This window comes from Rattus norvegicus, chromosome 12, assembly GCF_036323735.1.
Source record: "Rattus norvegicus strain BN/NHsdMcwi chromosome 12, GRCr8, whole genome shotgun sequence".
Taxonomy (NCBI): Eukaryota; Metazoa; Chordata; class Mammalia; order Rodentia; family Muridae; genus Rattus; species Rattus norvegicus.
In genome coordinates this window covers 41,298,680-41,321,400 of record NC_086030.1, presented here as the reverse complement: position 1 = coordinate 41,321,400, position 22,721 = coordinate 41,298,680, and the positions used below count along the sequence as shown (strand labels likewise).

Here is a 22,721-nt window from a genome sequence, read left to right as displayed (position 1 = left end):
CCCAGCACCCTGCATCCTGTTCCAAGTCTGCAATTGCCTGGAAGTCCTGTGTTTTTCTATCCTTGGTTAAGAGGTCCCTGCCTCAGACAGCAACTCAGGAGCCCTTTCCAGGGTCCCAGGCAGAGTCGGCTTCCTTCCCTGCCTCCCACAGAGTCTTTAACACTGAACTTCCAAGAATGGGGAGGAAGAAGAAGAAGGAAACCACGAGGGTGTTAAAGACTCTACAAGGCTGAGTAACTAATCAGAACTCAGGGATGGAGAGTCGGAATGTTGCAGAACAAGAGCCCAATTATCATGGGCTTCTCTTCAGCACCTTTAACAGGCACTCAGTGCCCACCATTGGGTCTTACCCAGCAGGGGAACCCTGCCAATAAGGACTGGCCTGGCACGATCTGCCCATGGGTGCACTGGTGGCAGGGATCTTATAGGGAACAACTGGACACTTTCTCAATGGATTTGAGGAGGACTCCACAGGAGGCCACTCCAGCCTGGTACTGCACATCTGGTGGGGAGTCCACAGATAGGCCGTCACAGGCCCCAGGGAGGAGCCTACCACAGCTCTTTTGATAAGCAGACAGAACGTCAGGCTGCACCTTATGTCTTTATATCCGATATTATGTAGGCATCTCTCATCCAAAGTTCCTGCTTCTCACATGACTCTAGCTTGACTCGAGCTGGCGTTAAACCCAGCCAGGACAGAGTCAGTTTTCCTTAGGGCTGCGGTCCCTGGCAGGTTACTCAGATCCCAGTAGTTTGTCCTCACACCTGTGTGACTATGAGACGCACTGACTGGATCCAGTGTTTCATTCATTAAAAGAGTCACGGGAGCGTTACATGGGAGGAATGGGGAGGGTGAATGTGATCACAATACATTGAATGTATATTAAGATAATTTCAAAGAATATTTTACAAAATGTCTAGGAGGATACTTAATTCCACTCTATTTTGCCTTTCAAGAGGCACAAACCACTTCTCCAGAGCTGGTCAGGTCCCTCCAGGTGACTTATAAGGATATCATGTCTCCAGCAGCAGATGGACAAGTGGCCAAGAGGGCAAATCACGGTCTTAAAAACACCTTGTGACCCGGACACACCCTGTCTCAGTCAGACTTGACAAGGGTTGGCTTCGTTGGGATGAATGAACCTTATTAAGATGCACGGGAGAACACGGAAGGGTTATAGATCAGCTGGGCACAGTGAAACACTAGAATGCCAGCAACGAGGGGCTGAGGCAGGAGGATCGCTGTAAGAAGACTGGCAGACAGTATATAACAGAGATCCAGCCTCATAAACAAAACCAAAAAGGGTCACTGAGATAGCTCAGAAGGCACAGGTGTTTGTCACCAAGCCTGATGACCTGAGTTTGGTCCCCAGCAGAGCCTTGTTGGAAGGTGAGACAGCTGACACCTACAGGCTGTCCTCTTACTTCACGTGCTCACACACATGAAATAAATGGCATAGAATAATTAAAATAAAATTAGCTTTGTCCTTGCCCAGATCTGCTCAGGACCCTCAGCTGGCCTCTTGTCCTCCCATCCTGCACTTGTGGGAGGGGCCTCCAGTATTTCAGGTCCCTCAGGCAAGGTCAGGATCCACCAAAGATCCTCTGCTATCAACCAGGCCGTGAAGACGAGTGTTGGCTAAAGGCCAGCCCCTGACCTGAATGATGAGGCCATGGCTTCTGCTTCTTCAAAAGAAATCCCTTAAAGCCACCTAACCACGGGAGGGCCTATGCAATAATAATTTCCTCAGTCTTCTGTTCCTTGTGTCTGCAGCAATTGCAACAGAAATTTAGGTGTGTGGGTGCAGTGCATGTGTGTGCGCGCATGTATACATATGTGTGTGGAAGAGCCTTGTTATTCCTGTTCAATGAAACAGAGCCTCATTACATAGCCCAGGCTGGCCTCGAACTCTGTACCGTCTGCATTCACCTCCCAGGGGTTGGGATCACAGGTGTGGACCATCCTGCCATGATGAATATTCACTCCTGCTGGGCAGAGAGAGGTTGGCATGGAGACAGGCTCACCCTCATGGGGGTGTGTCCTGGACACAAGTCAGTACTCAATGCTACTGGAGTGGAGAGTGACAATTGATGACTCAGGTGACTACAGCTGGGGACAGAGGCACACCCCTGTCACCTCAGCACTTGGAAGGACAATGGGAAGATCCCCAAGTTCACATCCATCCTGGGCAAAGGAGTGAGATCCCATCTGAAAGAAAGATGTGAAACCTTTGTCCTTTATTGAGGACAGATGGAGGTGGGGGTAGGAGGCAGAGAGACTGTCTCTGATGGTGGCTTGCATGACGATCACATCATGGGTGTGCATCTGAGAACCCACAGAACTGTGAGACCCCAAGTCTGACCTTCAAGCTAGCTGTGACCTTGAAGACAGCTCATTACAATATCCAGTATGGACCAGTCCCCTGTGACAAACCCACCACAGCTGTGCTGGAACTGCCGCCTGCCATCTTCTGGCTTTCTCTCACTGTCTCTTCATGTTTTAGTGAGGTGTGTGTGTGTGTGTGTCTGTGTGTCTGTGTGTGTGTTCCGTTGTTAAAAATCTTGGAGACTGTCAAATTATTTTTCTTTAGTAACAATTCAAGATCAAGAAGGAAGAACAACAGAAACTATCTTTTTGATGCTTCTTGCCTCCTGGTCCACAGCCTGCAGTGATGAGGGTTTGACAGTCCAAAGAAATGCCAGCAGGTAATCAAACCCCAGAGTGTCAGGGATCCCAGGAGCCAGAGAAGGCAGGTGTAGAGTCTGATTTGCATAGCCCCGCCCTTCCTGGGAAAGAGGAACCAGCTATGGATATAAGGGGCAGCTGACTCCAGAGGCAAGGCTGCAGTCAGCGTACAATCCTAGCTTCAGGATGCCGTGGAAACTTGCCAATACCCCCATCTGGAGGCTGGACAGATTCATACAGGATCACCTCCTTCCTGACACCACCTTCCTTACTGAGGTCAGAGCAGACATTGACTTTATATGTGCTTTCCTGACTGAGAGATGCTTCCAAGGTGCCACCCACCCTGTGAGGGTCTCTAGGATTGTGATGGTGAGTCTCATTATCCTGAGCTTACCAGGATGGGGTGGGAGAGGACTCTGAGAAGCCAGACTGCAGTCCTTAGTGGGGAGCGAGTGCCACCTACCTACTCTGTGCCCAGTGTCCTCATGTAAGCCCCAGCTATGGCACAGGGCAGAGAACAGAACAGAGACCCCACCATGGACAACTGGTGACTGATGGAAGGAAGCTCATTGCCCATGTTTCCATCTGTCAAATGGGACTTTATGATGACAGTCCCTACCGCAGTCACTGTGAAAGGCTGCAGAAACGTTGTTGTGTCATGTCCACTCATCTATGTCAGGGATGCAAATGTGTTAGTGATTGAGCTCAGCATTTTATTTAGGGAGGATCTCTGCGGTATCCCTTATTGTTTTCTCATTTTTTTTCTTTTTGTGAATTTTCAAATTTTCTTAATTTTGACATTTGCTCTGTGACCTTCTAGTATTGTTAGAGACTTCCTTCTGGAATGGTGTTTATGGTCTATGTCTTTAAATGTGCTCCTCGACAGCGGGGGATCGTGACAACAGTTTCGTACACCTGTGGTAATTTCCTCAGTCTTCTCTCACCTACTACCATCCCCACCACTTGTACTTGGAAACTAACCTGCCTCAGAGAGTTCTCTTCTATTACACACACACACACACACACACACACACACACACACACACACACAATTAATTCTGGAAATAAATAGATAAAGCAAAGATGTTCCTCATTCTGATTCTGGTTTATCTCCTGTACCACAAGGAGATCCAGGACCATCTATTCTCCTCCAGAGATAATTTCACTCTTCAGGGCTGAATAGAATTCCACTACACATGGGTCAGCTTTCTCAGCCCAAGGGTCACTCTCAGGGATGGACTCCTACTCTGTTCAGCATCTGGACTGCCCAGCATGGCTGTCCCATTCCCTTGTCACTCTCATCCTTGTCTTTTAGGGCGGCTGCTACGATGAATACTCCATGCTCAAGGGAAGGTCAGAGGCCACCCTGGTGGTGTTCCTTAACAATCTCACCTGCTTTGAGGATCAGTTAAAGCGACGAGAAGAGTTCATTGAGGAAATTTGGAAACACCTGTGCCAGTTGCAGCAAGAGAAACAGTTTAAACTGAATTTTGAGTTCCAGACCTCAGAGCAGGCCAACTCCAGGTCTCTGAGCATCAAGCTGAGCTCGCCCCAGCTCCAGCAGGAGGTGGAGTTTGATGTGCAGCCAGCCTATGATGTCCTGTGTAAGTCAGCCAGCAGCAGAGCCTCAGCCTGCCCTTCCTCACCCCTGAATCCTCCCTTCTATTTCTCTCTGTCTCTCTCTGTGTCTCTGTTGTCTCTGTCTCTGGTGTGTGTGTGTATGCGTGTGTGTGTGTGTGTGTGTGTGTGTGTGTGTGTGTGTGTTGGAGGGAGCATGATATAAGTGCACATGTTTGCACCAGTGTGTAATGACCAGAGGTCAGCCCTGCATGTTGGTTACTAAGGAAGATAATTTGGTTGAGAGGTTGACCTGGAGTTTGCTGCCCCACCTCATGGCTCTTGCAGTAAGGAGCTGGGATCAGGTGGGGTGTGTGCTCTGATGGAGCTGAACCCAGAGTCTCTGGCATCTGGAGGCTCAGCATGTCTATTAGGGACAGCACAGAGCTGGGGGAGGGGTTGCCTAGTCTCCTAGAAGTGTCTGTAGGCTATGAGTCTCCAGCTATAAACAATTATACAAATTCAGCACACACTTGGGCTTCCTCCACCCGCTACGGGACAGGCAAGTGTGATGGCTGGTTTGTTTTCAGATAGGTGGGTGGGCCAGCTTCATGTCCACCTATCAGACAGTGAGCCTGAGGAATTCTCCTGTCTCTACCAGCCCAGTTCAGGGATTTCAGGTGTAGACTCCCTGCACACCTACACCAAACTTCCACTTTCACACATATGTGTTCTATAATTGCACATTAATATTCCTCTATATTCAGATCTTTTTGTATCAGGACTCAGAGACACAGTGTGTCCCCAAAATTACAAATTGATCAACTCTACTCAAAGACTATCAGGAACACCCATGAAACAGGAGGATGGGTTTCGGGACCTTGGAGAACACTTGGGGTTTTATATTTGGGGGACACAGCACCCTCTCTTGGCCACTGTGTGAGCTGCTATTTACTTTGAGACAAGGCCCTTGGCTTAGGAGAGCCCTGGAAACAGTGCAGTCTCAGGCAGCAGGGACTGAGAGGGCCAGCCTGGGACCAGGACCAGGGCAGCATGCTGTGGGAAGCTAAAAGAGGCTTAGAACCCTGCTCAGTGGAGGGGGCTCAGAGGGAGTGACCCAGAAATGAGCTGGGAGAGGGCTACCCCAGAGGCCTGTCTTGCTCATAGACTTGCCCAGCCTGTGGCAGCTTTCCAGTGGGATGGGAACTCTATCACAGAAGGATCACCTTGGGAATGCTCATGGGGATGATGGCCAAGAGGACCCCAGTCACAGCCCTAACCCGGGTGACATAGCAAATGAGACCTACTGTGTGCTGTGTCCTGAAATAGTAATTAAGATCTTGAGCACTTTTTGGGACACTGAGGGACTGAACTTGTCCAAAGCTCCATCAGTGAGTGATTTGGGTCTGTGCCAGCATCAAAGCCTGATAGTATAGCCTGCTATAACCAGGCCACACACGTGGAGACACCCAAGGCACAGCCTTCAACCTCCTAGACTATTAACATACACACACCTACACATAGCCACACACACACACACACACACACACACACACACACACAAACAATTCCATAGCCTGGTCCACTGTAAAACTTCACAGGACACACCCACAACCACCACATCCCCAAACTCTCAGTAACTGGGCAATCAACACCACATGGCATTAAGTTAGGCACTACAGAGATTCATGCCCGGCTGACACACAGTACCTAGGGAGACAGCTAGTGGATAAGGGTAATTGCTGCACACTCATGAGGATCTGAGTTCAAATACCCAATGCCCACCTATTCTTAGGAAGTTCCACACATTAACGTATCCCCTGGTGCTATTGGAACAGAGACAGGAGAATCTCTGTGGCCTGATGGATGTCAGCCAAGCAACATGATTACAGAGAGACCCTGCTGTAAAGGGAGGGGGTGATAAACTGTAAATGAAGAAACCCCATCTCCTCTTCATGGCCTCTGAATATGTGCGTTTCCCACATCCCTGCACACACGATCCACCCACGATCTGAAAAGACTGAGCACAAGATCTGGTAGACAAATGCAGTGCAGAGCTCCATGCTACACCAGAACATGGTTGGCCATCATCAGATGACCGTGCCGCTCTCTGTGAGTGACCACAGTGTGCTATCTCCTCCCACCCCTGTCTCCAGGCCTGTGAGTAAGGCAACCTACCAAGAGCAGGTGGTGGCACAGGCTCTCCAGGACCAGTTCATGTATGGAGTCCAGAGGCGTGGTGGGGGATCGTGTCTGTATGGGGAGTGATGTTTGCTGTGGTCCAATGCTGCATTGTTCACTGAAGCCCATAGAGAGTGATTGTGACCCTAGAAGTACAGAAGACTCTTAGATCAGGGTTGAGTCTTAACATGAATGAAACTTCTTTATAGATGCTTGGAGATACAACAAGTACCTTGATCCCAGAATCTACAACAAAATCTACGCCAGCCTCATCCGTGAGAGCACCAACCTGGATAAGGAGGGCGAGTTCTCCGTCTGCTTCACAGAGCTCCAACAACACTTCCTGAAGCATCCTGGACATAAGATGTGGAATCTCATCCGCCTGGTCAAGTACTGGTATCAACTGGTAAGGCATGTGGTTCAGACACTGTGGACCTGATGTGTAGAGAGTGGGATTCAGGACAGATAGGAGGTCTATTCTAGTTCGCTGTCTGTTGACAATGATAGCTTTATCACATGACCAAGAGGACCTTGGGGAAGGAAAGGTCTGACGTGGTTTCACATCCCAGTCACAGCCCATGGTTGAGGGAAGTCAGGACAGTAACTGAAGCAGAGACCATGGAGGAACTCTGCTCACTGCCTTGATCTCCATGGCTCACTCAGAATGCTCTATTCCACAGAGCACACGCTCAGGCATGGCACCAACCACATCCATCACTGGTCACGAACATGTCCGCACAGACTACCCTGAACCAGACCGATTGAGGGATTGTCTCGATTAAGGCTGCCTCCTGCCCAGTGAACCCTACCTTATGTCTAATTGGCAAAACTCACTTTCACAAATAACCCACTTTCAAATTGATGCTCAAACACATCAATTGAACCTTTCCTTTTCTGACTTTTTACTCAGATGTCATGTCAACATCATGCAATTAAAAAAGCAATCTAGGTTTAAAAAGACAAAGCTTAAGGGAATAACATTTGAAATGTAAATAAAAAATATCCAGTAAAAGAAAAAATACAAAAATACATTTTTTTAAAATTTTAACATGTAACAAGACTAGTATTCTCGAGGGAGGTCTCATATGAAATTTAACAACACTAGTTAAAAAAGTCTTTCTTACTCCAAGAGGAAAGAACCAGGTCCCTGTCACAATCGTAAGAAAAAGCTCAGTATCTGATATCTGGGACTCACAGTTCACTGAGCTTCTCGGGCTCTGCCATCCACAGCTCACACAGTAGGTCTCAGCTCACACAGTAGGTCTCAGCTCACACAGCGGGTCTCAGCTCACACAGTAGGTCTCAGCTCACACAGTAGGTCTCAGCTCACACAGCGGGTCACAGCTCACACAGCGGGTCTCAGGCTCAGGCCAGCTCTGCCCTCACATTGCGCTGTTCCCGACAGTTGTCTCCTGCTCAGGGCAGGTCCAGTGTCTCAGGGTCTCCACTGCCATTGAGGCTGCACTTTCACCAATGGCTCCTCCTGGCCTCTCTCAGTGCCAGGGCTCAGCTGCTCCCCATGATGGCTCCAAACCTGCAGGTTTCATGGGACTTGGAGCCAGGCAGAGCCCTCTGCAGTTCCAGGTGTGGCTGACACCTGCAGATGCAGTCTTGGGGCCCCTGCACAAAGTCTTCTGTTTGCTGACCATGAGGAAACTCTTTCCAGAAGCCTTGGCCCCATCCTGCTGTTTCTAAGCTATTTGAGCTGATTCTCTGCCCCAGCTGATGAGAAACCACTGATTCTTAATCCAAACACAGCACACAGACAGCCCAGATGAGCCTTCGCTTTTCTCTGAGACTTCACACTCCAGCCTCTGCTCCCTGCCTGCCTCTCAGCCCTCCTGTCTTCCATGTTCCCACAAATGACCCCTTAGGCTCTCAGCTCTCCACACCTTTTCTACGCATAGTTCCAAGGTCCTTTCTCAATCCTCCCAAAGAACAACATGGCGGGTCAGTCACAGCAGCGCCCCCTCCCTAGGACTAGTTTCTAGTCTGTGCTCACTGCTGTGGTAAAGATGATTCTGGAAGATAAACTGGGGAGGAGAGGGATTGTCTGCCTCACATTCCTGCACCACACCCCATCACTGAGGGAAGCAGCGGCAGGAACTGAAGCACAGGCCATGGAGGAGCACTGCTAGCTGCCTGATGCCCTTGGGAGATCAGTCTGTGCTTTAAAAACACCTCAGGGCCACCTGCCCAGGACAGGCAATGCACACAATTTGCTGGGCCCTCCACACTGATCAAGAAAAGGCCCCGCAAGCTTCAGTCCAGGGCAGGCTGATGGAGGCACTTTCTCAGTTGTGGCTCCATCTTCTCCAGATGGCACTCTCTGTGTCAGGTTCACAAAGAGAAATAAAAATGGCACAAAGTGGGAAAATAAAAAATGAAGGAGGAAAAGTGGTAAGAAGCAGAACAGAGGGGTTCAGAGATACCAGGGTTTGGGGGAACAGCAGGGGGCAGTGTTGATGTAGGAGGGGGAGGGGATGGGGATGGATGGCTTTCCGTGCTTGTTCTAAGTGATTTCTTCTAGTCCACTTTCTAATCTGCTAACTCTCTCTTCAGCCGTGTCTAATTCAGTGTATTATGGCTGCTGATTCATTTGAGTCTCTGCATACCTGCTTTATTCTTCAGTGAACCCTTCATGTCACTTTATAAGCTTTCTATTTCCCCGTCATTTCCAGATATTATCTCATTCTGTGCGTGGCTTCTCAATATTTTTCTTGACTACCTTTTTCAATGTATGTGTGGTGTTTGTGTATATACCTGTTTGTGGGAGCGCACTGTATTTGTGTGTGCTTGTGTGTGCATAAGATTGTGGAGGCTGGAGTGTGAGGGTTGGTCCTCGGTCACTCCATACCTTATATAATCAGTCAGTGTCTCAGACGTGACACACTGTGTGCTGGATCAGCAGTTCTGGACAGTCCTGCAGCCCCTGGAAACTCCATCTCCAGCCCTTTAAGCTAGGATTATGAATCAGCTTCATCAAAAGCCTCCCACTCATGTAGATGCTGGGCATCTGAGTTCTAGTTCTCACCCGTGCATGGGGAGGGAGGCACTTGACCCCTGAGCAATCTCTCTAATCCCTTCCCCTTCACTTCAGAGAGACCATGAGAAAACTTCCATAGTGAGCACTCCTTATGTCCTGCCCCCACCCTCACTCCTAGCTGTCACTCATGGTGTCTTGATTCCTCTTGTGCCTGCTAGTGAATGCTGTCTTTGTGGAGCACACAGGGTCCATCTCAACCACTCAGCTCTTGGCTATAGCACAGGAGGGGCCATAGAGTGAATGTAAATGACTGGGTGAGGCTGTGTGACAATAAACCTGTAAGGACATCATCGGGTGGCAGCTGAATTGAGCCTGAGAGAAGCAGCCCCCACACAACAGCTGAGAGCCCAGTTTTTCTCTTTGTTTTTCTCTTCTCAGTGTAAGGAGAAGCTGGGGGATTTGCTGCCCCCACAGTACGCCCTGGAGCTGCTCACGGTCCATGCCTGGGAACTGGGGATTGAAAACACCTGTGAGCTATACATAGCCCGGGGCTTCCGAAGTGTCTTAGAACTGATCATCAAATATCGGTGTCTCCTAATCTTCTGGACATTGTGTTATGACTTTAATCACAATGAGGTCTCTGAGTACCTGAACAAACAACTCCAAAAAGACAGGTAGCTTGTCCCCACATGGCTCTGATCCCCATGGGTGTCAGGCGGCAAGGCTGTGAAAAGGGAGAGGTGGGAATCTCTGTGTCCGTGCAGCATCTCCTGCACTGGGCGCTGTCACCTGATTGACACCCAATCAGAGTGAGGTACTAGTGACCTGGAATGCAGGGAGGGTGGCTATGTTGCCTGTGATAAGGGACAAAGTCTTTGACATTGTCCAGTCCCAGACAGCAACGTAAAGAGAGTACATTGGGTGGAAACAGAGATTATCCAACAGTAACCGTGTCATAAGGGCTGTCAGGCACCAAAGACCTGCAGTGGACCAATTACCTGTAAATAATAGAGTACTATGTCACCCTAGGCAGTGACATGTCTTGATCCTGTGTTCTGTTCAGTTTTCCCATGAGACTGGCTGGACCAACTCTCCCCATCTCACATATCAGAGAACCTGAGGGACCTGCCCCAGCACACACAGCTACTAACGGGTAGAGGATTCGAATCCAAGCCTTTCAGGTCATGCCCAAGGATCCCTCCAGTCTTGCTGTATTCTGTGGGGCAGGGACAAAGGACAAACTTGGATAGGATTACTCTACAAGGTTCCCCTGACCCTGTCAAGTGGCACCTGAGGCACTGACCAGATGCTCAATTCCCTCCCTGAATGCTGTTCTGCAGGCCCGTGATCCTGGACCCTGCTGACCCAACAAGGAACGTGGCTGGTTCAAACCTCCAGGCCTGGCACCTGCTGGCAGAAGAGGCTGGGGCCTGGGTGCAGTCGTCTTTCTTTAGGAACAGCGATATGTCCCTTGTTCACAGTTGGAAAGTGCCGGTGAGACCCTTGTCCCCTTGTGCACAGCTCCGGTCACTCCATCTGTTCAGAGAATATTTTCATAGAAACCATATGGTAGGAGAAACAGATATCTCCCAAGATGACCTCTGACCTTAATCTCTGTGCTGTTACACATGTGGGTATACACACATGTGTACAGGTGCACCCAGACAAACAAGATACGTAGGCTCTGAGAGCTGAAGCCACTGGCTCAGGGACACTCATCTAGTGATTGGCTGGGCTAGAATTCTGTGGACTCTGACGCCACTGTCAGGTCCACGAAGTATTTTGTCTTTCCTGTCTCATTTCATGTGGCTAGACTCAGGGCCATCCCACAACCACAGCCACACAGAGGTACCTACACTTGGACCTTTCCCCTCCTGGGGCAGGGTCTGCCGGATGCTAGGGACCTGGTGATGTCACTTGTGACCTCAGGGTGGGGGGGATGAACATGGGTGCAGTGATGTGGGAAAGAAACCTCAGAAGGTCAGGAAGGAAGGGAGAGGGGACACGGAGGGAGGCAGCTGTGGGAACAGTGGCCTACAGGGCTGTCCTGCAGCAGAGAGGTGGCAGGGCCACGCCTCCCGTTTGGCAGATCTATTAATGTAGTGCCTGCCTGCGGGGCCATGTGTACACTCAATGGGCATAGTCCTAAGGGTGTCCTGATGGCTGTCTTCCCACTTCTGTATGTGCTGGCCCCCTTTCTGAGGAGCTCCAGGTGTACAGTCATGGCACCCCCCTCAGGTGATGGCACCCCCCTCAGAGCTGGTTTAAACCCCCCTCCTGGAAGCAGTGCAGACTCCTGACATGATTGTGTTTTTCACTGTAGCCAGAGAAACAAACATGTGTCATCCTGTGAGCCCAGCAGGACCTGCCCAAGAGGCTTCGGAGTCAGGGCCATGTGCTCTTCTGCTGCAAGACCTTGCCCTGGAGAGAACAGTTCGGTGCACCAGGCTCCAGTAAGGGGCATCCAACCTGTGATCAGACTCCAGGCTTCTGATCCCGTCCTGCCCTGCCCAGGGACAGCCTTCCTCACAGCCTGCTTCACCCGCCTTATCCCCCACAGTGTTCTCTGGGAGTCGGACTCTGAAGGAAAGGGACAAACTTAACCTTGACTTCCACCTTTTCACCTGTTGTGAAGCTCAGTCCAACAATGTCTGATTATCTATGATAAGCCACAGCAAGCCATTGCGGGGGGGTGTGCACTCTGAGGGATGGGGCCTTAGAAGTACGTGTATGACTTTTCATGCTCTACTAGAAACATTGAGTACTTGTTGCAAGCTCCACATGTGTTCAGTTTCTGGGCAACCAGCCATAGACCGTGCAGAACCAAACTTCTACAGCGTCTGATGTTGGGTGGCTTGGGATCCTTCCAGATCTCTCATACGTGAAACTGAGACACGAATGCTTGGCTCCTTCTGTCCATGCTCCCATGACACAAGATTCTAGACCTCCCTCATCGCACACAGAAACTGTCTGCCAGCATCAAATGTGGAGTCCTGGAAATCTGGCCACTGTGCACTGAGGTGTGCACTGCTTTTACAGCAGGCAGGCTAGGGTTCACAGAAGTGCAGAAATATAAAATTGCGAGAAATCTCTGACCACTGATGACCTGAAGCACGGACTTTAATCATGACGCACTGGCTTAAACCAACATGAATTTATTCTCCCTCCATTCCATACTCTTCTGGCTGGCTTGCTTCCTTTTACTTCCGACTGGTTCTAACGTCCCCACCTTAGCCTAAAATTCGCAGAATTCCATCTGCCTCATGCTCCTAAGTTCTCGAGTAACAGACATACCGCCCTTCATGCAGAGACTTAACAGTCCCATAGTTCATTGTGGAGAACAAGCTCTTTGTAAATAACATAAACACACAGCTACATTAGCCACAAAAGGCCCACTTGTGCTGTCTGCACTTGAGCCCCTGCTAACCAAGAATGCAGAGAATTGATGAGGGCTCCCAGCTTCCAACCCCTGCTCATGTTCCAGAACATCAAACCTGTCCCTATTGTCCACTGTCAATCTTTGACAGGGGAGGCGAAGGGGTGGATCTCCCTGTCTCCCCATTCATTCAGTTCTCCCTCTAGCAGCCCTGAGGACCAGGAGCCCCAGTGTCTTTGGGAGAGGATGCCTGAGCCTGGACCATAGGGCAAACCACGCTCTGCCTTGTACATTGTCTGAGCTATCGGGGGACCCAGTGATGCTGCTCTATGATTCCAGTCTTGCCCTTCCGAAACACCCCCAGATACAAAAAGGGTTCAGTAAACAATGGCCTGTGGTCCCCTGCCAAGCCGTGGATGCATCCTGTCCTCCCTCGACTACCCCACATTAATGAAATTCCATGCATGATCTGTAATGGCTGCCTCCCATTTCTCCATGGTGGAATGGAAAGATGAGGAACCTTTAAAATCAAAGATGGCAGCTGTGGGTGTGGCTTAGCAGGGTACCTGCCCAAGGTCGGGCTCTCTCTCTTGTATTAGCTGTGGTTTTCCAGAGTAGCAGGACTTATAAAGTGAATCTGTATTGTCAGGGAGGATATTTATTACAGCGACTTCCAGGATGTGATCCCACTAATACAACAAGGGCTGGCTATGCATAAAAAAAATCTAAGAATCCAGAAGTTGCTCCATTCTTGAGGCTGGCTCCAAAAAGACTATCAGGCTTCCTGCTTCAGATTGGTAAGCGTGGTACAACCAGCGGACTCCACAGTCGTGGGCCGGCTGTCACTCTTCTTTGCCGTGAAGTGAATCCTTTGGTTAGAAGCAAAACTGTGTGGGGATCCCATGTCAGTGGAGAAGGCATTCTGTAAGTCCACGGACTTCCTGCCTGGGTACGCATGAGGACACAACTGAAGTGTCTTTTAAACAAAAAGGTGTAACAATCCACATCTAGTCTGTGAGATGTGAGGATCCTCTAGGGACGTGACTTGAGCGGGGAATGGGCTTGTTTTACTATTAAGATATGGGGGGTTGGGGATTTAGCTCAGTGGTAGAGCGCTTGCCTAGCAAGCGCAAAGCCCTGGGTTCGGTCCCCAGCTCCGAAAAAAAGAAAAGAAAAAAAAAAAGATATGGGCTGAAGAGATGGCTCCATGATTAAGAACACTGACTGCTCTTCCAGAGGTTCTGAGTTCAAATCTCAGCAATCACCTGGTGACTCAAAGCCATTCGTAATGAGATCTGAATGCCCTCTTCTGGTTTGTCTGAAGACAGCTACAATGTGCTTATATATAATAAATCTTTAAAAAAAGAATTAATATGTCTTCAGGAGACAAACTACTCTAGACAATGGTGCTATACAGTTACATGCATGGTTATATGACACAAGCTAAAGTCATCAGAGAAGACAGGAAGCTTACTTTTAAACATGGGGTTGTAGGGCATTTTCTTAATTGGTGATTGATGGGAAAGTGCCCAGCTCACTGTGGGTAGAGCCATCTCTGGGCTGATGGTCCTAGGTTCTATAAGAAAGCAGGTTGAATAAGCCAGGGGGAGCAAGCCAGTAAGCAGCACCCCTCCATGGCCTCTGCATCAGCTCCTGCCTCCAGGTTCCTGCCCTGCTTGAGGTCCTGTCCTGGCTTCCTTTAATGACGAACAGTGACACGGAAGTGTAAGCCAAATAGTCTCTTTCCTCCACAACTTGCTTTGGTCCTGGTGTTTATCACAGCAATAGTAACCCTGACCAAGACTAATATACAGGAGGGGTGGCTGTTAATAATAGCCATGTCCTTTATCCTGGCTCATGCTCAAAGAAGAGCAAGTCTGGAATAGAATATTCTATTGACTTATATACTCCTTAGGTGTAGATGGTCCACACACATATCATCCTTAAAGGTCCTTCAGATGTCAGCCCCAGATTACACTTTGAACAATTAAAACAAAGACAAAAGACTGCAAACCTGGTCACTTTGGCAGATGGGAGACTCCCACAGCAAAAATATTGCCAGAATAAATTTTATGTATGCTAGTGTTGTTGTTTTAAAATAGTTGTTGTCCCAGGTCTCTTGCCCTGCTGGTGGAACCTTGCTTCTCCTGTTAAGAGCACAAGGGATGGCGCTGGGGATTTAGCTCAGTGGTAGAGCGCTTGCCTAGTAAGCGCAAGGCCCTGGGTTCGGTTCTCAGCTCTGGAAAAAAAAAAGCACAAGGGACTTAATGCCAGACCAGCGGCTGTGACCCTACCCCTGAGGCATGATCTGTCCTTAGAGGCATGCTCTCTGATGTGGAGATGGACCTTGTGGCCAGTTGCAAGTCGGGCTTGTCTCCGTTAGTGATGGGAATGGCGCCTAATTGGGGGCCAATCTTCATGAATAAACTTTAGCAGAAATTTCCTCAGCCACCATAAATGGTATAAATTTTCTTTCTCACAGTTTCTAATGAGCCTGGTTATGTGAGGTTCGAATTGGACCTCTACTGGGACCCCTTGAATGAGACTCACAGAAGCAGTGATCATTGCAAAAACAAGAGGAGTTTTATTGTCCCAGTGCATAAGGGCTGCCCTGCTTCAAGAAAGAAACTGCCCTGAGCAGACTCTAACAGGGAATTATATACATTTGATATGGGCGGAATTGAAACAATTAGGGCAGAATTCAAACAATAGTAACTGGGCAGGGTGCTAATGGTGGAGTGAAGCGACCTTCAAACTGACTCGTGGTCAGTGGCTGGGTCAGGACTTTCCAAGGAGTGTCGCTTGGGAGTCACAGGTGGCTTGTAGCTGTTCCAGGAACTAAATAAAACTACCTCTATCCTTCCTGGAAGGGAGGGCTCTTTGTGCTTGGATATTTGTGGTGGAATTTTCCTACTGGCCTTAGACTGACCCCAACTCTGGATCTTTCAGTTAGTGTGCCACTTATTTCTGCCAAAGTGCAGGTGGGGCTCCCTAGCCAAATTCTGTTTTCTCTAACTTATTTCCTAAGCAAGTTTATCAGCAAATCCTTTAGTAGCACCCAATTTACCACTTCAAGTCTCTCTTCCATCATTACTGGGAAACTGTGATCAGCCACACGGGAACACCCAAGACACCTCCCAGTCCCACTGAGCCCTCGGGGGGAGGGAGGGTCATGCACCCTTTTATATCAGACTAAGGGGATAACATCAGAACAGCAAGGGACTTATTTGGACATTTTAATATAATGCTGACACGGTTTTACATGAGACAGCTACTGGCTTCCATGGAGGATCTAAAAGTTTCCAGGCCACCTGCCTCCATCCCGGGCGAGCTAACCGGGAGAGCTTCAGAAAGATCCAGGACCGTTAACCACCTCTATTTGTTGTCATTATCACCTGTTAATTTTAGCTTTAGTGTGAGCAAAATGAACCAAGTTATCAATTGAGTTTACACGGACGTTTGCTAAGAAGCCAATTTGGTACCGATTACACAATGTAAGAAAACCAAAAATCCCAAAATGCCAAGCCATAGTTGCCTAACAGCCCTCACGCACGTAATTATATGTAAGATATATTGAATAAACTCAGATTTTTGAGCATTACTGTTTTCTCAGATTATGTTTTTGATAACCCTCATTGTGAAGGAGGCTCTTAAAAGAAAACGTATTGACAAGTGGGTCGGAAGCAGAAAACTTCTCTCAACAGAGAGTAAACTCATTTGTAAATGCTCTTGTGTTGCATGGTATTCAAGTTTCTTTTCTCTTTTCTCTCTCTTTTTTAAAAGAATTATTTATTTTAGGTATATAAGTACACCGTGGCTGTCTTCAGACACACCAGAAGAGGGCACCAGATCTCATTACAGATGGTTGTGAGCCACCATGTGGTTGCTGGGAATTGAACTCAGGACCTCTGGAAGAGCAGTCAGCGCTCTTAACCACTGAGCCATCTCTCCAGCCCAGTATTCAAGTTCCTTAATGCTGAAAGGATGTAGTGATTAAAATGGTCTAGTATAGGAGGGTGTGGTCGTTTGAATATGCTTAGCTAATAAGGAGCAGCACTGTTAGGAGGTGTGGCCTTGTTGAAGGAAGTGTGTCGGCATGGGCGTGGCCCTGGAGGTCTCCTCCTACGCTCAGGCTCCACCCACTGCAGAAGAGTTAGTCTCCTTGTGGATGCAAGATGCAGAACTCGCAGCTTCTTCTCCAGCACCGTGCCTGCTGGGACACTGCCAAGCTTCTCACCATGACGATAATGGACTGAACCTCTGCAACTGTAAGTCAGCCCCAGTTAAGTTTTTTTTTTTCTTTATAATAGTTGCCTTTGTCATGGTTTCTCTTCACAGCAATAAAACCCAAACTAAGACAGAGGATGTCTGTGTGAAGATTAAGGTAGATGGAAAAGAAATCTAGAAAGTGTATGGACATGATGAATGTCTGGGTTGGTTATTTAAGGAGATAAAGAAGAAACTTCGAGATCATACAAATGGTATCGGGCTTCTATGGTCCAATATCAACAATCACAAGAACTCAATAAAACACATGCCTAACCAACTTTGTTTAGAATTGCCTGGTTTTTGGGATATTATACAGTAGTTAAAAGTACCACACTGGGGGTTGGGGATTTAGCTCAGTGGTAGAGCACTTGCCTAGCAAGCGCAAGGCCCTGGGTTCGGTCCTCAGCTCCGAAAAAAAGAAAAAAGAAAAAAAAAGTACCACACTGGTGTTACTGATGTTCTGGGGGTTGAATTGTTATGCTTGTAGGCTGTCCTTCTAATGTGGTCAGAGGGACTAAAGAATGATGTCCCCTCCTCACTCTCCAAGGTCAATGGGGTCCCAGAGTGCTTGGATCTTCTAGAGGAATGCCCTGCAGCTGTGAAAACAGCCTCCTGTTCTTTTCCTCAGGGAGGCTAGCCATGGAGACCACACCCCATGGATTTCAGCCAGCACCCAGTCTACAAAGAGGAGGTCAGCACACTGAAAGTATTTCCTCAGAGTTCATAGGAGACGCAATACCCAGGCCAAGCAGGCTTGACTTATCCTCACCGACCGACAACTGGTAAAGGCTCCAGGAGCCTGAGATTCTCACAAGACTAGTGACCCCCTGAGGACCGGATGGCTCCTCCATCAGGAACCAAACAAGTATTAATGGTGGCTACTCAGATGATGTTAAACACAGAGCAGGAAAGTCTGACCCACATAGAAATGGCCAGCGTGTGTCCTTGACGGGTCAAGGCCCCGAAGTCCTCCAATATTGTAATTAACCCTATGAAAGCCATTTGGACAGAATTTCTCACTAATGGTTCTCATGTATGTTTGTGTATGTCTGTGTATGTGTCTGTGTGTGCATCTGTGTCTGTGGTCTGTGTGTCTGTGCGTCTAACTGTTCTCAGAGGTTTTGGCAGGAGCTCAGGATAGCAATCACAGGACCTACCACAGCTCAAGTTAAAACTCCTCCCCTGCTACGTGAAGTCAACCTGACTTATGCCCCCTTTGATGGTAAGCACAGAACCCAGCCACATCCCTGTTGCAGGCTGTTTGATCACAACATGAGCCCTGAGATTGTGTATTCACTGGAAAAAAAAAAAAAACCTTTCCAGTTGTAGTGTGACTCAGCTCTTAGCAAACATTTTTAATCCCAAGCCATTAATGCACAACTTTAATCTCAAACAATGGAGGTTAGGTTAGTTTGTAGAAGGAGGTTGGGGATTTAGCTCAGTGGTAGAGCACTTGCCTAGCAAGCGTAAGGCCCTGGGTTCGGTCCCCAGCTCCAAAAAAAAAAAAAAAAAAGTTTGTAGAAGGAAGCACCCATGTTGAAAAGGGAAGTCTAGTTGAGTGGCATTCAGTGACAAACCAGAGAATGGTTTGACAGAATAGGATACGCCCAATTCTGATGAGAAGAGAGCGAGGAAAGGGAAGCTACTTGAGGGGCAGTGCAGAGAGAGAAGAAGGCAGTTTTACCAGGACAGTTGAACAGAGGCAGGTTTCAGAGAGAGAGAGAGAGAGAGAGAGAGAGAGAGAGAGAGAGAGAGAGAGAGAACAAGCTAGACAGAGCCAGAGGATGAGAAGGGCCCAGAAGATTAGCGCTGATTGCCAAAGTTAGTATGAGGCCAACCAGAGCAATTCGGTAAGAAACTAAGAGACACAAATTTGAATCAGTCAGCTTGGAGGGGAGTTTTGAGCTGAGAACAGCTGAGTTGAGTCAGCCAGCCAGAGTTCAGAGAGAACTAGGAAGAGGTAAATTTATTCAGCAGTAAGTCTCAGTGGCTGAAAACATTCTAGGCCTAGAAAAGATTATACAGGGTTGGGGATTTAGCTCAGCGGTAGAGCGCTTGCCTAGCGAGCACAAGGCCCTGGGTTCGGTCCCCAGCTCCGGAAAAAAAAAAAAAGAGAAAAGATTATACAGACATTAGACGCTTCCAGGACTAGGCCTAGGTTAGCAGACCGGCGTGGTAAGCCTTCTCAGAAATGACAATTACATCATGAGAATAAAAGCTACTTTTACACCCACCCCTCATTATCCCTCTCCTGCAAGAAGTAAGCAATGAGAGAATATGCTGACCTCCTTCACTTCATCTGTTGTTCCGATGGCCTGGAATTCATGGAACTAATTAATTAATTAGTTAATAACCTGAAGTTTCAGGTGGCCTTGAGACTCCTTGCAGAAAGAGTTAACATATATCAGTGGACAGTTAGGAACAAGAAGGTGCTGGACAAGGGGTCATCATGTGAGGAAGACTCATGGCCAAGACGCTAACATAAAGACCTTCACCAAAACTCACCAGTGGGAGAGCCTACAATAAGTCTGCAGATGAAAATCTTCCCACTCAAAAGTCCCATTTCTGTCCCATAAAAGCCCAATCTCCCTGTGCCTCTGTGCATGGTCTCCACTCCCTAGAGAGACTATTTCCTTCACTGTTCTGATTTTAAGGACAATTCTGCTCTTGCAAGAAGCCACTCTCTTATTTCCACATCAACTCAGTTGATCTGGTTAACATGTGTGTGTGTGTGTGTGTGTGTGTGTGTGTGTGTGTGTGTGTGTGCATTTGCACATACATGCACATGCGTGACTTTGTCCTTCCTTTGGTTGATTTGTTGGAGTTTGTCTTTTAGATTTATTCTTATGTTATGTATTGGAGAGTTTTGTTTGCATGAATGTATGTACGAAGCGTTTGACTTGCCCTCCTGGTACTGGAGTTACAAGTGGCTGGGAGCTGCCCTGTGGGTGCTGGGAATTGAACCATTAAACCCCGAGCCATCTCTCCATACCTCCCTTGCTGAGATAGTCTCACTGTGAAACACTGGCTATTCTGGAAGGCAGTGAATACACCAGGTCCTCCAACCATGAAGATCCACCCGTTTCTGCCTCTTGACTGCTGGGATTAAAGGCGTGCACCAGAACACTCTTATTTATCTCTTATTTTACATGGATGTGTGTTCCTGAGCATTAACCTGTAGGGCCCATCTGTGCAGTGTCCCAGTGCTCTCGGTGCTGAGCCCTCTCTCCAGCCCCATGACACTGATTTGCTGAGGGACACTTTCTTCATCCTTCACGGGTCTAAATTTTTTTTTTTTTGGTTCTTTTTTTTTTGGAGCTGGGGACCGAACCTCGGGCCTTGCGCTTGCTAGGCAAGCGCTCTACCACTGAGCTAAATCCCCAACCCCTACGGGTCTAAATTTGTATATGTAAAGAAACATACACATGATAAATGTACTGTCTTAATGAATAGTGAGAGTTTAGTGCGGTGAAAGGCTCAGCCCTTGTGATAGCATTTTGCCCTAGGTATACGTTAATACATATGGCAGAGGACATTAATAAGTCAATGAAGCAATAAAAACATGTTCGCTAACAACTCCACCTTGGGCTAAAACAAGTCAGGCTGACCGTCGGGCATGAACGGTGCTTGCAAGAACTCTGACTAACTTGAATTGTTCTCCTGCAGCTGCAAGACTTTCTCTTCCCCAATCCAACAGAAATACTATAGAAAGACAACTGTGCCTTACTCTAAAAACACAATTCTTTCATGCTTCCGACAGCTATACCAATGGGAAGTACTTAAAGATTTTTGCCTTTATAAACTCCCTTCTCACACAGGTCAGGGTTGTCTCTTCAGACTTGTAGTCACAACAGGGTATGCCCGTCTGGGTCTGTGTGGCTCAATAAAAACGTCAGATTCATGAAGAATTGGTCCATGTCTTCTCATGGGTGAGAGCAGGCCAACTACAACCTGTGAGGGCTCACACGGAATCTATCCTGTCCATGAGAAAGAGGCTCTAACTCAACCCTGCAAGCCTTCTGTGGTGTTTTCAATAGGTTTTGGCCCCCATAGACTCATGTGTTTGATTGCTTGACCCACAGGGAGTGACACTATTAGGAGGTGAGTCCTTGTTAGAATGGGTGTGGCCTTGTGTGTGTCACCGTGCAGGTGGGCTTTGAGGGCTCCCAGTGCTCAAGGTCTTCCCAGTGCACAAGAGACAGTCTCCTCCTGGCTGCCTTCAGAATAAGATATAGAACTCTCACCTTCTTCTCCCACACCATTTCTGCCTGGATGCTGCCATGCCTCCCGCCATGATGACAATGGACTGAAGCCCTGAAACTGTAAGCCAGCCCCAATGAAATGTCATGGTATCTCTTCACAGCAATGAAAACCCTAACTAAGACACCTTCTATACTGTCTGGTCTTCTGACTGCACTCTTTTGAGTAACTACTGAGTAACTGAACACAGTCCCAAGCCCGGGGTATCAGGGGATGCCCTGTTGACATTTGGGTAAGGTGACTCCTGACCCCAGAATACCCTTGGTTGTCAGTCTGTTGTGTGGGGTGAGTGAGAGTCTGGTGGCTGGCCATTGCTTGTCTGTCTCCCAGCTACTTCCTCATTAACTAGTCCTATCTCCCGGCTACCTTCTAACTAACTAGTCCTGTCTCCCATCTATCTTCTAACTAACTAGTCCTATCTCCCAATTACCTCCTAACTAGTTCTGTCTCTCAGTTACCTCCTCACTAACTAGTCCGAAGTGGAAACTTAAGGGTTCTCTGAAAAGTCGGTTGGATGATGTTTTGCTAGGGCAAACACGTGAAGGAACATTTAGCTGATGTGGACACAGGTTAAAGACTAAGGCAGACTTGTGAAGGAACGTTTACCTGAAGCAGACATAGGAGAGAGGATGTTCTGCTCAAGAAAGCATGTGAAAGGACACATGATGAAGGATTCTTTGCTAACAACACACATGTATTGGTCCACCTTGCTTTGCATAGTTGAGCAGAATTTGTCAGGATTCCATAGAGAGAAACACACCAAAAGGCTCCTGGTGGTGTGCTGTAGTTTCTGGTCACTTCTGACTGGTCTGATTAACAGAGTGATGTCAGCTGAGACAGATGCACTGCTGAGGTAAGACCAGTGGAGGACACGTGATGTGTGGAGAGAGTATAAAAAGGAATCCGTGGACACTGACAGAGGCTGAGCTGGGCTCGGTTAGAGAGCTAGCTGTTCGAAGCTTGTGGGTCTCAAGTCTTTGCTGAGCCTTGCGTCCCTGAGAGAGGCACAGCTGAGAACTTCTCCTGGTGTCCCTCCTGGTCCCTCCTACTAACTCCAATCAAGGCTGAGGTCTGGTTGTCTCTATTAGGTCATGGCACCAATGCTGACTCCTGTTTGCTATCCAGACTCTACCGAAATGGACTGCTGGTATATCCGTGAAGTGTTTGTGGATCGATCTGTGTGCTAACCTGTGAACTGAACTGATGATTCTAGGCTACACAGATGGGAATGGCTCCAAAGAATCTTTCCAAACAGGTCCACTTCCCCCATATCCTTTCTTTTCCACTACCTCTCAAGGGTGGTGGGCTACAAGAGAGGTTAAAGTGTTTAGTAAAACATCAAAAATCGGGGTTGGGGATTTAGCCCAGCGGTAGAGCGCTTGTTTAGCGAGCGCAAGGCCCTGGGT

At 48.2% G+C, this 22,721-nt stretch overlaps 1 protein-coding gene and 1 long non-coding RNA gene across 3 annotated transcripts; both read left to right on the top strand.

The window, feature by feature from the left end:
- The first annotated feature begins 2,577 nt into the window (after positions 1 to 2,577).
- Positions 2,578 to 12,187, top strand: Oas1d (2'-5' oligoadenylate synthetase 1D). Of its 2 annotated transcripts, NM_001009379.1 has the most exon segments (6): positions 2,868 to 3,055; positions 4,002 to 4,290; positions 6,634 to 6,830; positions 9,849 to 10,084; positions 10,751 to 10,904; positions 11,734 to 12,187. In NM_001009379.1, coding segments are annotated over 6 exon segments (1,089 nt in total). In that variant the 5' UTR covers positions 2,868 to 2,872; the 3' UTR covers positions 11,764 to 12,187.
- Positions 12,188 to 14,874: 2,687 nt separating this feature from the next.
- LOC134481190 (uncharacterized) lies at positions 14,875 to 18,067 on the top strand. The gene is made up of 2 exons (XR_010056528.1): positions 14,875 to 17,054; positions 17,684 to 18,067. It is a non-coding gene; the product is annotated as an uncharacterized LOC134481190 (long non-coding RNA).
- The last annotated feature ends 4,654 nt before the right edge of the window (positions 18,068 to 22,721 follow it).